Source organism: Panulirus ornatus, chromosome 59, assembly GCF_036320965.1.
Source record: "Panulirus ornatus isolate Po-2019 chromosome 59, ASM3632096v1, whole genome shotgun sequence".
Lineage (NCBI taxonomy): Eukaryota > Metazoa > Arthropoda > Malacostraca > Decapoda > Palinuridae > Panulirus > Panulirus ornatus.
The window spans coordinates 25115299-25130113 of NC_092282.1; the positions used below are offsets into that span (position 1 = coordinate 25115299).

General features: G+C 38.9%; 1 protein-coding gene across 3 annotated transcripts in view; it reads right to left on the bottom strand.

Annotated features, from left to right (window-relative positions):
- Positions 1–14815, bottom strand: part of LOC139767294 (uncharacterized) — a 79826-nt gene that overhangs the window by 9421 nt on the left and 55590 nt on the right. For 2 of the 3 annotated variants that reach the window (XM_071696494.1, XM_071696493.1), the window contains exons 14-16: positions 10620–10868; positions 7427–7509; positions 2165–4101 (exon numbers count right to left, since the gene is read on the bottom strand). In XM_071696494.1, coding sequence (XP_071552595.1) covers positions 4018–4101; positions 7427–7509; positions 10620–10868 — 416 coding nt within the window. In that variant the 3' untranslated portion in view covers positions 2165–4017. Of the gene's footprint in view, positions 1–1981; positions 2107–2164; positions 4102–7426; positions 7510–10619; positions 10869–14815 lie in introns of those variants that run through there. The other variant, XR_011717034.1, reaches the window with a different exon arrangement.

Sequence of the window (14815 nt, forward strand, 5' to 3'; positions counted from 1 at the left end):
TGTGGTATACCGGGGTCGCCATGCAGTCAATGGATTGAACCAGGGCATGTGAAGCGTCTGGGGTAAACCATGGAAAGTTCTGTGGGGCCTGGATGTGGAAAGGGAGCTGTTGTTTTGGTGAATTATACATGACAGCTAGAGACTGAGTGTGAACGAATGTGGCTTTTGTTGTCTTTTCCTAGCGCTAGCTCGCGCACATGCGGGGGGAGGGGGTTGTTATTTCATGTGTGGCGGGGTGGCGATGGGAATGCATAAGGGCAGACTATGAATTAGGTACATCTGTATACATGTATATGTCTGTGTGTGTATATATATGTATACATGGAGATGCATAGGTATGTATATGTGCGTGTGTGGACGTGTATGTATATACATGTGTATGTGGGTGGGTTGGGCCATTCTTTCGTCTGTTTCCTTGCACTACCTCGCTAACGCTGGAAATAGCAACAAAGAATAATAAATAAATATAAAATAATATATATATCTGATGTCTGTTCCTAAACGGAACTCCCTCAAGGAGTTGGCCACCACAATAGAGTTTTCATAACCAGTGAGCTCAAGTGCTGCTCCTTTGCCTTTAGCTTTAACAGGCCACAGGCAGAAGGCAACTCCAGCACAGTATTTCCAGAGGCTCCTACCTAGTTCCTGCTATTTCTACCTAAATAAATAGATGAATGGAATTTTCGCTATCGCTCAAAATCTAGTTACTCCCTCCACTTCTGATACATATACATCCTCCTGGTCAACCATTCCTCACTCATTCTCTCTATATGTTCAGACCATTTCAGCACACCCAATTAAGCTCTCTAAACCACTCTCTTTTTATTACAACATCTCTCTCTTACCCTTCTATCACTTACTTGATCAAACCACCTGAAACTATACACTGTCCTAAAACATTTTCTTTCTAACACATCCATCCTCCTCTGCACATCTGCATCGAAAGTTCAAGCCTCACATCCATACAAAATCCTTCTGCTTCAACACCTGTCAACATACCCAAGTTTGCCATCTCAGATAATGACATCTCTTTCAATGCGTTCTTCAATACTCCCATGACCTTCACCTCCTCACTCACCCTTACTTTTGCTTTCATGGTTCCATTTACTGCCATGTCCCAGGTATCCATAACACCTCAATTCCTCTAAATTTTCTCCACTTAAATTCACAACCCATCTAACATGTCCCACTATCTTGCTAAACCTAATAACCTTCCTTTTATTCACATTTACTCTCAATTTCTTCCTTTCACACATTCTTCCAACCTGTCATCATCTGCAGTTTCTCACTCGCATCTGCCACCAATGCTGTCATCAGCAAACCAACCTCCACCCTTGCCTCTCTAACAAGTAATTATCAGACATCAAACCAACTGCCCCTCTCAATACAATCACATCCAAATGTTACACACAACAATTAGATCTTAACCCAATGATGCATGCTTTCCATCATCCCTCCTCATCTACATATGCTTATGTACGTCCCTCTTTTCAAACTATGTATTCCCAGTTACCAGTCCTTTTAAGCACACACCTCCACAAGCAGGCCAATATTTTCCTTCATATAACAAAGTATCCAATCCCCACCTAGTTATACCATCAGCTACAACATTTACCATGTTGGTATTCAAATCACTCATCACCAATATATATTATTCACATCCAACCCTTGGAATCATTTGAAGTAATCGTATATAATCTGGTTGAAAATATGCTCCAAATATGTTGCTTATAATTAATGCATAGATTTAGATTAAATCAATGAAATTTTTGTCTTCTCTTTCCATCCTAAGATATAAAGCATTTGAAGGTGGAAGAAAAAATATATTCTTAAAAGGTACCCGATACAGTCATGAGAAAGAAACATTTACAAATTACATGAAAATCACTCTGGGAATGTGTCGTCTTTTGAGAGTATACGAGAGATCATTAGTTATAAGCAAGCATGTGGCAAAAAGCAAACAAGTAAATAGATCACTTACTTAGAGAAAAATACCATAAGGAGGCATTCTATATCTCTCATTTTGCAGAGTTGTGTGTTCACTGCAGTTCATAACAAATCAATTCACTGTGTATACTCAGATTTCACATTTATCCGAATTCAGTGCTGGAAGGATTCATAGTATCAAAGATAAGTGTCTCTTGCCATTCAGTTACAACCACAGTACATGTAATGCATTTATTTCTTTAAATTCTGTTCAATACATTCAACTTTGTATACCTAAGTAGAAAAAAAATGCATCTTTAACAGTTCTTAGATTATCTTTTACGTTAATTTGTACTGAAGGTAAATAGAATAATAAACATAACTCAGAAAGCAATAAACAATAATAACATTCAATCAAACTTGTCATATTTCATGCCTTACACATACATCAACACACATATGTAAGAGATAAATTATCTAGATTCTCTAAAGATTAAAATATAAATTATCTAGATTCTCTAAAGCTTAAAAAAGTATTCCACAAAAATCCAATGCATATTATGTTGCTTTTTACTATATTTAAAGCAGGATGATGCACCCAGAATCTTCCTCACACATTCTAGCTACAGACCTATTCAACCGCTTTGAGCGTCTGCTCAAAAGTTTTACTGAATGATATTGCATATACGTTCTCCTATCAAGTGAAGCTATTTGCTTGCATTAAGAAATTAAAATGTGTGGAAAAAGATGGTTAACTCAGCAAGACAAAAGTGATATCAAGAAAGATAAACTAGAAAAGGCTGAAGGGAAGAGGATAAAAGATGAAACAAATAAAAAGGAATCCAAGGGACATATGCCAAACTACCATGTGGTTGAGAGTAGCCTATGAACCATAACTGGAAAAAAGAGCACCTACTCCTTGGTAATATTCTATAAGCAACAAGGGCATCCAATGTACCGATTTTCTTAATGAAGATATACTAAAATTTCTACAAGGGCAATACTGAGCTCTCTCATTTAGGTGTTATAAAGCATAAGATTCACAAGCACCTTTGTTTTAGTAAACTTGTAACATGAGACTGGAAACGAAAATACTTGTGCATGGAATACTGAGGTCAACCACTGCACTTTAAGAGCCAAATCTCTAACAGTTATTATATACTAAACACTAAATTTTACTTGGGGAAATTCAAACAAAGCTACATCCTTAATACAACATAAGTCAGTTTGTTATATGTTGTCTTTACAACAATATTTCATCTTATTATGAAAGCATTCAGGATTTGATAAAGCAAATTATCAGCAGGCAACATTATAACATACCAATATGTCTGTACCTACAGTGTTACTTCAGTTCCACATATAAAAAGAACTAGGTGCCATACTTTGTCTACTTCTGCGTGCTGTTCTGTCATCAAATCATTACTTCAATCTAAATTTATACATTTGAGTAATTCAACTCTTCTCAAGAAGTGGAAAAGGAATTCGCAACATACATTTATAGAATTAATTGAGAACACTAAATACATACAATTATGTTGGCTCAACACATTCTGCATTATAACACTCTACACATATTCAGACATGAATTGCATTAGAAAAATATGTATAGTATAAAGTTGCATAAGCAAAACTGTACTATGTAAACCCATAAATTCCTTAAGCCCAAAGGTGAAAATAAGTTATTCTTACTGTGGTTACATTGTACTGCCAGAAGGAAAGGCCATACAGTATATCAACAATTTTTAGAAGACAGGTCATACTGTTCACAATAAATTTATCAACATTATGGCTACAGACATAGAATACTAAACATAATACATCAGTGAACTAAGTAAGAAATATTGCGTATACGAAATACAAGTGAAAAATACAAATACAGAACTCCCATAGCCCCTAACTCCTCACTAAAGTACAGTATGTGATACTTACTTGTGTATCTACCAATGTTTTCAGCACTTCAAAATTAGCTTCTCCTCATTAAGGAATAATTTGGTCAATGGAAGAGAGCAAATACTTGAGGCAAACTGGTCAAGGCTATCTTATTACTATTTGTTTACTGGTATACAAGTCATAGAATGTATTTGTACTCTACTGGCTGAGCAATGAAGACACAAGTGTAATTCTTGGCTGTGAAGTTTCTGCAGATGATACTGACAGAGATGATCCCTCTACCTGTTGTGCAAAAAAATAATTTTACTTAGTAGATGTAATCAATAACATCCAACAATGCTCTTACATATACAATTTCCTGAGTCAATTATGGAATGCAAGTTTCTCCCACTTATGTTTAGCAAAACAATGAACAACATATGATTTCCAATGTTTGTTGATGGTGTGCCCTTCTGTTTTGTCTATGATTACTAAATCTGTCAATCATTTCTATGAGAAATAATCATGAATCAAGAAAATATCAAAATAAATTTGTCTGTGTGCTAGATAGTTTAAATTTATTTGACCCCTCCCTCTCTCTCTCTTCTGAATTAAACATGCTGATGCCCTTAGAATTCCTGAAGTGAATTGGAGACAAGTGGTTTTTTTTTCTAGTTTCTAATGAATTACTGTGCATTCCATAAATCGATAAGGATTACATACAATAGTCCAACAACTGAAGCATGGTGAATGGTGCAGTGAGAATACACTGTTTTCAGTAACTGAAAATATCCTTATCTCACAGGACTTTTATTGTAAAAGCTGCAGGTGCCCCTGTATTGACCAACCTCAAAGCAGTTGTTAGCTGAATTTTCCCACCCACATGTGAAGGATCTCATGCATTAATAATTGATTAGAGGCATGTACATATACCAAACGTCACCTCCAACTGTAAATAGCATGCAGAAATGACAACAATGCTCAGTTCCCAGATGATGTAACCAAAATGGAAAGTCATCCTGTTCTCCTTTTCTCCTCCAAGCTGGGATTCTACATTACTTTGTAGTGTGAGTGAACAAAATTGCATATGGTTCAGTTGATGGAAATGACCAATAACCATATTCACATACATAGGAGACCATGAAGAATGACTGAATACAATATCAGAGGAAGAGTATATCTCCAAACACAGAGATGTATATTGGTGGAGGGATCACAAACTGAGGACACTGAGTACACTGTCAGATTGAATAATGGCTGCATGCAGAAATTTACAGATATTAGTGTTATCCAAGGTTCAAATTCCTATATGGCAAAGTGTTTAAATGTCTGGGGTTGTTAAAATGGCTTATAATACTTGTTTTCAGAAATCTTATATTACTAAAATTCTGCTGTCTGTGAGAGTTGACTTTAGTCCTCGGTCCCAAGAGAGTATATAATGCTGTTACAGTTGCTATGTAAGCCACTCATCCTATTATTTGGGAATAGTCAATCACAAAATCATTCTACATTAAGGAAAAACTTTCCTCATGCAGAACAGAATACTCTCCCCTGAATATGTAAATGACTTCATCTGAGAATACAATATGAGTGTCCTTCCACAACTATACTGAAAAAATACATGTATTAAAGACATTCTCAACTCTTAGGTCATAAATAATGGGAGAAACAAATCACTACAACAACTACTTGACAACCTTACATTTCAAATGCTCTTAGATTCCATTTAACTCAAACCACAAGGTTCTGCATAACGAGACTAAAATAAGAAAGGGGACTTTATCATATGGTCTCTTCTAAAGTTAAACATAGGATGGAAAGTAAAGTCTCCATTGGGGCCTAACAAGACTCAAAAGTCTACAGACCTTCAATGAAAATCAAAGCTCAATGCAAAAGTTCCAAAGTTTCTTGACCCCAGTTGTTGCGATGCCTAGCTCAATAAAGTGAAGGTCCATTTCATCCAGAACTATGATATAAACCAAAATTACCATTGAACTTCGAGCTTAAGATCCTATTGCAACTTATCCAAGGCCAATAAGAAGAACTAAAGGTTTGCATATTGTGCATAACAAAAATATCTACGAAAATACCACACCGAGAAAACTTATCTAGGGATCTGTTATACTCAGTTAAAAATGTGATCTATGGTTCAGCATAATGTAAAAATCAAACCAACGCTGAGTTCCATACAGAACATTTCCATATGGGATCACAAGTATTTCCCTTCAGCAGACACCATCAGACTCAGTTGCCCTCCTGTATCATCTACGCTAACTGAGGCAAGAGAACCTTATGTCTTGTAACATAAAGAGAGGCAGTTATCCAGTCTGCTGGGGGGAGGGGGGTCATTTATTGTTTGTTGAGAAACTGCAGATGGAGTCTACGTTTAGGAAACTGTATGCAAGGGAAAACTTGATAGTGAACAAGAATAAAAGCAAAGTTATATAAGGTTTAACGGTGCAAAGAGATAGATTAGTTGAAGTGAAGTGTTGAAGACACCTGAGAGTGAAGATGGCAGAAAATGGAACCATGAAAGCTCAGGTGAAGTCATAAGATGGGTGAGGGAGGTGAAAGTCATGATATCATTGAGGAATGGATGGAAAGAGAAGTCACCATTTTGGAGGGCAAGCATGGGTATGTCTGAAGGTGTAGTAGTCCCAATGATGATGCATGCTTGCAAGGAATAGGCTATTAGATGAGAATGTGCAGATGAGGGTGAGTGTGTTGGAAATGAAATGACAGAGGGCAATAAGTGGTGTGAGGAGGGGTGATCAAGTAAGAAATGATTGGTAGTGAGAGTATGGGTGAAACATGTGAAGAGGGCATGCTGAAGTGGTTTGGATATATGGAGGGAGTGAGTGAGGCAAGGTTGACAAAAAGGATATATGAGTCAGAAATGTATGGGACAAGGAGAATCGAGAGATCAAATTGGAGATGGAAAGATGAAGTAAATAAGATTTTGAGTGCTCGAGGCCTGAGCACGCAGGAGGGTGAAAGGTGTCCATGGGAAAGAGTGAACTGGAGCAATGTGGTTATACATCAGGCAACATAATGTCAGATGATTGAATCAAGGAATATAAAGCAGCCAGGGGAACCATGGGAAAGTCTGTGGATAATGGGTAAGGATTCTGTGTATCACACAGGACAACTTGAGTGAATGTGAGCAAATGAGGCCTTTTCTTTGTTCCTTTCACCACCAACTAATGTGGGAAACAGTGAACAGGTATGAAAGAAAGGGAAAAGACATAACAGATGATTCCAGAAGGCTCAATGATACATGAGTCGAACTGAGGGTGTGATGGTACACTGTCAAGAGGGGAAAGTCCTTCACTGGAGAGGCATCTTATATCAGACAATCACCTGGCCCTGTCTGGTCATTTTCTTACAACTGTTGATGTTTAATGACTAGTTTTAATCTGCCTGGCTAACTCACTATATCAGTGGAATGACAGGAATTGCTTGCATTACAAATAACCATCGCAAAGAAAAACACTTCTCCCTAGGTTGTATTTCCATGTGTAACTAAAGCAAACCACGCAAATATATTACATAGCAGTCTGTCCAACTAAAATGTAAATTATGTACATTCAAACTTTAAAAACCCAAAGTCTGCCTGGGCGTTCCATACCTGCTGCAACTCTCGTGTCTGAAAGGCTGCAGAAGATCCCTCATCCGTCCTGCTGCCATTACTCAGAACCACCATGTAGTCATCTACATTGAGAAAAGAACACGTAATCAATGATAAAATATTTAGTGTACTATCTTATCTTTCTATCATATGAAGCAAAACTTTACTATATTCATCTCTAAAGGTGTAATCTGCTGTGTTTATGTTGGTCAACTGAAAATTTATTACATAATCAGAACCTGCCTTCTATTTCCAACTATATAATGAAAAGATTCTGCTGTTCTATTCATCAATTCTGACCTCCACAAGCTCTGTTTTCACATTGAAGTTGAAACAAGTATTTCTTCATGCAAGCTTCTTGTACATAAACACTTCAATCTTCTCCCATTCAAGAGAACTTTCACTGCACCCTCAATTTTTCTCCCTTGCATGACTCTCCCTTCAACACACAATGCCTTCACAATGAAACAAAGATCCTCCCAATTCAGTCCCACCATAACATTCCCGGCACTCAATTCTAAACGACGGTATTTGATACAGCCCATCCAAACTAGTCTATAACTAGTCACCATCCTCCAAGTAGAAATAAAAAGCTAACCCCCTGCCTGAAACTTCAGGAATGTCTCCTCATAGATCCTCCCACCCCCAACAAATACAACACTGGCAAAACAAATACACAGTGAACTAAACAACGCCCTTCCAACTCACCATATATACAGCTACCAAAAACCACATTCCCCAAACAGACACTAGTCATGCTCCTGTCTACACTTTGGATAAAGAGGATATATGTGTCAGAGGTGGCAGGAACAAGGAGAAGCAGGAGACCAAATTGGAAGTGGAAGGATAGTGAAAAAGATTTTGAGCAATCGGGCCTGAACATGCCGGAGGGTGAAAGACGTGCACAGAATAAAGTGAATTAGAACGAAGTGGTATACAGGGGTCAACATGCTGTCAATGGACTGAACCAGGGCATATGAAACGTCTGAGATAAACCATGCAAAGGTCTGTGGGGCCTGGATGTGGACAGGGAGCTGTGGTTTCAGTGCATTACACATGACTGCAATAAAACCAGTGTGAGTGAATGTTGCCTTTCTTCATCTTGTTTCTGGAGCTACCTTGCAGTCGCAAGGGATAGAAATGCTATTTCCTGTGGGGTGGGGTGGCATCGGGAATGGATAAAGGTGAGTGAGTATGAATATGTACATGTGTATATATGTATATCTATTATCATATTCTTTATCATACTTAGTCACTGTCTCCCACGTTAGCGAGGTAGCGTAAGGAAACAGACATAAACGCCCACACACGCACATATACATACCAATACGTTTCAACATATCCATACATATACATACACAGACATATACATATATACACATGTACATATTCATACTTGCTGCCTTCATACATTCCCACTGCCACCCCGCCACAGATGAAACAGCACCCCCTCCCCACGCGCATATGTAGATATATGTGTATGTATATGTATGTCTATGTATATATGTTGATCATCCCTGGGTGAAAGAACACTTCCCACATATTTCCTGTGTGTCATAGAGGGTGACTAAAAGGGGAGGGAGCGGGGGGCTGGAAATCCTCCCCTCCTGTTCTTTTTTTACCTTTCCAAAAAAGTAACAAAGAAGGGGGCCAAGTGAGGATATTCCCTATAAGTCTCAGTCCTCTGTTCTTAAACCTACCTCATTGAAGTGGGAAATGGTGGATATGTATTTAAAAAAGTGTATGTTGATATGTATATGAATGTGCATTTATGTATATATATGTGTATATGAGTTGATGGGTTGTTCTTCTTTTGTGTCCTAGCACTATCTCGCATTCAATATTTTCAGGGCAGAGTGAATTGCAGTGATGTGGTATACAAGGATCAATAATGTTAAAGGACTGAACCAGGGCATATAAAGCTGTCATGGAAAAACAACAGTTTTGGATAATGGACTGTGGTTTTAGTGCCATATACACAACAGTTAGAAAAAGGATGCAAGCATATGAGGTAATCATTTTGTCTATTCCTGATGTTCTCTTGTAAATGCAAATATGAAAGAAAGACCACCTGATGCAGTTTTTAATGAATATTAATGCCAGATATAAAATAAAATTCTTTAGATGTTGAAAAAGTATTAAGAGAAAGCCCACTTTTATATTCTGGTGGACAACTGACACTTTATGAGAACCAACCTGAAAATGAAATCACAAGAAAAAAGTTCATAACAAAGCAACAAAAGTTGCCATAACTGCTATATGCAAATGATGCTGTATCATCTAAATTAGGGTAATCATATGATATAATCCATCCTATTTCAATGGTGTATGCAGGGGGAGCTGCTGAAAATGAGTGTCAGTGCAAGTAAGATACTTGTTCTTGACAGGGAAGGGAGATTACAGTGTAACATACAGTTTGCATGGTGGAAAAAACTCTTTTTTCTCATTATATTCAACATTCACCATCAAAATGCATGTTCTTCTCATTGGCTCTTTGACTTCTCTCATTTCACCATAAATTTTCTTTCTTTATATTTCCTCTTTCTTGTTGGTTCCTGCAACAAAAATAACATCTCTCAAACATCTCATTTACATGATCATCTGCTTCCAAAAAGGTGGGGACCTTTTAAATCATCATTTTTACATGCCCCCTCATCATCATTCGCCTATGAACCATGAAATGAAGAAAGAAATACGGGGGTCTACTAGGAATGTGGTATGGCAGGGAATGTGAAAGGAATGAATTATGGAGTGGTGCGGTGGGTGAAACATAACATTTTGAGGTGGTTTGGACATGTGGAAAGAATGCAAGATGGAAAATTTATGAGAAGAGCATATGACAGTACAATTAAAGGGAATGGTGGGAGAGAAAAACCACCAGTGATATGGTGAAATAGAGTGGAAGAAAACCGGAGAGACAGAAATGATGAAAGAATGCATGGAATGGTGTATGCAAGGTAGGAATGTAAGGACAGGGATACATGGAAATTCTTCTGCAGCAGTCACCCCCTTCATGGGAGTTCCTAGGAGGAATGGTCATCAGATATACTGACAGATAGATAGATTTAAGCCTTTGTTTCACTACCTTCTTTCAGCTATACCCAGCAATTCATTCCTGTGCTTTGAACATAATTCTTAAGTAACAACAAACAATACAATACTGAGTTACCTAATTTGGAACTCCTTATCTTACTTTCTAGCTGCAGCTGTAGTGGTGCCAGCTGAGAGAGTGGCACAGAAGTTATGCTACCATCTTCATTAATTGTGACAGCATGGCTTAGGTTGGTTCCATCCACTTCTTCTACACATTCCAGTCTTCCACCTGTCTCCTCCACACAGTCCATGTTTCCACCACCATTACCATCACTCCCAATGGTTATTTCCATGCTCTCACTAGGACTGCCTTTGTGACCCTGGACAAACCATTCTGCCACTGACACACCTGTTGTAGAAAAACAAAATCTTAGTTATGTAAGAACAACTTGAATGCCCTATCTTTTACATCTAGCCCCTAAACTGAAACACACAAAAAAGTGAAAACAATGAATGACAAAATATGAAATGCATACCTCTACAATAGAAATTAATCAAACCATTTCAACACACCCTCTTTTACTCTCTCAAGCACACTCTTTTTATTACCACACATCTGTCTTACCCTTCCATTACTCACTCAATCAAACCACCTCACACCACATATTGTCCTCAAACATTTCATTTCCTACACATCCACCCTCCTCCGCACAACCTTATCTATAGCCCATGCCTCACAACCATATAACATTGTTGGAACCACTATTCCTTCAAACTTACCCATTTTTGCTCTCCGAGATAACATTCTCGCCTTCCACACAGTTTTCAATGCTCCCAGAACCTTTGCCCCCCTCCCCAACCCTGTGACACTTCCACCTTCATGGTTCCATCCACTGTTATGGTTTAAGACACTTCACATCCCTGGTTCAATCCACTGACAGCGTGTCAACCCCGACATACCACATCGTTCCCATTCACTCTATTCCTTGCATGCCTCTCACCCTCCTGTATGTTCAGACCCCGATCACTCAAAAACTTTTTCACTACATCCTTCCACCTACAATTTGGTCTCCCACTTCTCATTCCCTCCACCTCTGACACATATATCTTCTCAGTCAATCTTTCCTCACTTATTCTCTTCATGTGACCAAACCACTTCCATACACCCTCTTCTGCTCTCTCAACCACACTCTTTTTATTACCACACATCTCTCTTACCCTTTCATTACTTACTCGATCAAACCACCTCACACCACATATTGTCCTCAAACATTTCATTTCCAATGCATCCACCCTCCTCTGCACAAGCCTATCTACAGCCCATGCCTTGCAACCATATAACATTGCTGGAAACACTATTCCTTCAAACATACCCATTTCTGCTCTCCGAGATAACGTTCTCGCCTTCCACACATTCTTCAACACTCCCAGAACCTACAGCCCCTCCCCGACTCTGTGACTTGCTTCACCTTCCATGGTTCCATCCACTGCTAAATCCACTCCCAGACATCTAGAACACTTCACTTCCTCAAGTTATTCTCCACTGAAACTTACCTCCCAATTAACTTGTCCCTCAACCCTATTGAACCTAATAACATTGCTCTTATTCACATTTATTCTCAGCTTTCTTCTTTCACAAGCTTTATCAAACTCAGTTACCAACTGATGCAGTTTCTCACCCGAATCAGCCACCATAGCTGTATCATCAGCGAACAACAACTGACTCACTTCCCAAGCCCTCTCATCCACAACAGATTGCATACTCGCCCCTCTCTCCAAAACTCTTGCATTCACCTCCCTAACAACCCCATCCATAAACAAATTAAACAACCATGGAGACATCACGCACCCCTGCTGCAAACCGACATTCAGTGGGAACCAATCACTTTCCTCTCTTCCTATTCGTACACATACCTTACATCCTTGATAAAAACTTTTCACTGCTTCTAGCAACTTACCTCCCACACCATATACTCTTAATGCCTTCCACAGAGCATCTCTATCAACTCTATCATATGCCTTCTCCAGATCCATAAATGCTACATACAAATCCATCATATGCCTTCTCCAGATCCATAAATGCTACTCAAAAATCCATTTGTTTATCTAAGTATTTCTCACATACATTCTTCAAAGCAAACACCTGATCCACACATCCTCTACCACTTCTGAAATCACATTGCTCTTCCCCAATCTGATGCTCTGTACATGCATTTAACCTCTTAACCAATACCCTTCCATATAATTTCCCAAGAATACTCAACAAACTTATACCTCTATAATTTGAACACTCACCTTTATCCCCTTTGCCTTTATACACTGGCACTATGCATGCATTCCACCAATCCTCAGACATTACATATATTCATTATACTTTGTCGCTGTCTCCCGCATTAGCGAGGTAGCACAAGGAAACAGACGAAAGAATGGCCCAACCCACCTACATACACATGTATATACATAGACATCCACACACGCACATATACATACCTATACATCTCAATGTATACATATATATATACACACAGACATATACATATATACACATGTACATAATTCATACTGTCTGCCCTTATTCATTCCCATCGCCACCCCGCCACACATGAATTGACAAACCCCTCCCCCCGCATGTGCACGAGGTAGCACTAACAAAAGACAACAAAGGCCACATTTGTTCACACTCAGTCTCTAGCTGTCATGTATAATGCACCGAAACCCCAACTCCCTTTCCACATCCAGGACCCACAAAACTTTCCATGGTTTACCCAAGACGCTTCACATGCCCCGGTTCAATCCATTGACAGCACGTCGACCACGATATACCACATCGTTCCAATTCACTCTATTCCTTGCACGCCCTTCACCCTCCAGCATGTTCAGGCCCCGATCACTCAAAATCTTTTTCACTCCATCTTTCCATCTCCAATTTGGTCTCTCACTTCTCCACGTTCCCTCCACCTCTGACACATATATCCTCTTGGTCAATCTTTCCTCACTCATTCTCTCCATGTGACCAAACTACTTCAAAACACCCTCTTCTGCTCTCTCAACCACACTCTTTTTATTACGACACATCTCTCTTACCCTTTCATTACTAACTTGATCACACCACCTCACACCACATATTGTCCTCAAACATCTCATTTCCAACACATCCACCCTCCTCCACACAACTCTATCTATAGCCCATGCCTCACAACTATATAACATTCTTGGAACCACTATTTCTTCAAACATACCCATTTTTGCTTTCCAAGATAACTTTCTCAACTTCCACACATTCTTCAACACTCCCAGAACTTTTGCCCCCTTCCCCACCCTATGATTCACTTCCACTTCCATGGTTCCATCCGCTGCCAAATCCACTCCCAGATATCTAAAACACTTCACTTCCTCCAGTTTTTCTCCATTCAAACTTACCTCCCAATTGACTAATTGACATGTCCATAATTCATACTTGCTGCCTTTATTCATTCCTGTCACAACCCCGCCACACATGAAATGACAACCCCCTCCCCCTGCAGGCGCACGAGGTAGTGCTAGGAAAAGACAACAAAGACCACATTCATTCACACTCAGTCTCTATCTGTCGTGTATAATGCACCACAACGACAGCTCCCTTTCCACATCCAGGCCCCACAAAACTTTCCATGGTTTACCCCAGACACTTCACATGCCCTGGTTCAATCCACTGACAGCACGTTAACCCTGGTATACCACATCATTCCAATTCACTCTATTCCTTGCACACCTTTCACCCTCCTGCATGTTCAGGCCCTGATCGCTCAAAATCTTTTTCACTCCATCTTTTTGTCAGTTTCTCAGTACTACCTCACTAACAGGGGAAACTGATCATGTATGAAAAAAAATCCTACACTTAATTCATTTATGGTTTGCCTCAATAACATCAAAGATTTTGCTAATGTCATTTTTGAGTTTTCTACAAATATCACAGGAATTCTATCAGATCTTGGTCTTGAGTTCTAAGATGATCAATTGCTTTAATTACTTACCACCCTGGTATGGTAATATCTGTAAGGACATACTTAAAATAGTGACTGACTATTTCATATACACCTTCTTTCATTTTTTGGGGGGGGGGCAAAAACTGACTTCTTTTAATTGATTACACTTTGGAAGATTTTTTGAGCTATCTTAATATTCATCTCCCACACTAAGAGGTTCAACCTTGAATTTTTTGTACTTTGCTTTATCTATTTTTGCAAACAGAATTTTTGTTCCATGCTTTGCATTATTTTCTTCTTTTACATTCCCTGTTTCCTTCTATGCAGCTCCATCATTTCAGCCAGCAATATCCTTTCTTCTAGTGCATCTATATTATCCTGCTAAATCACA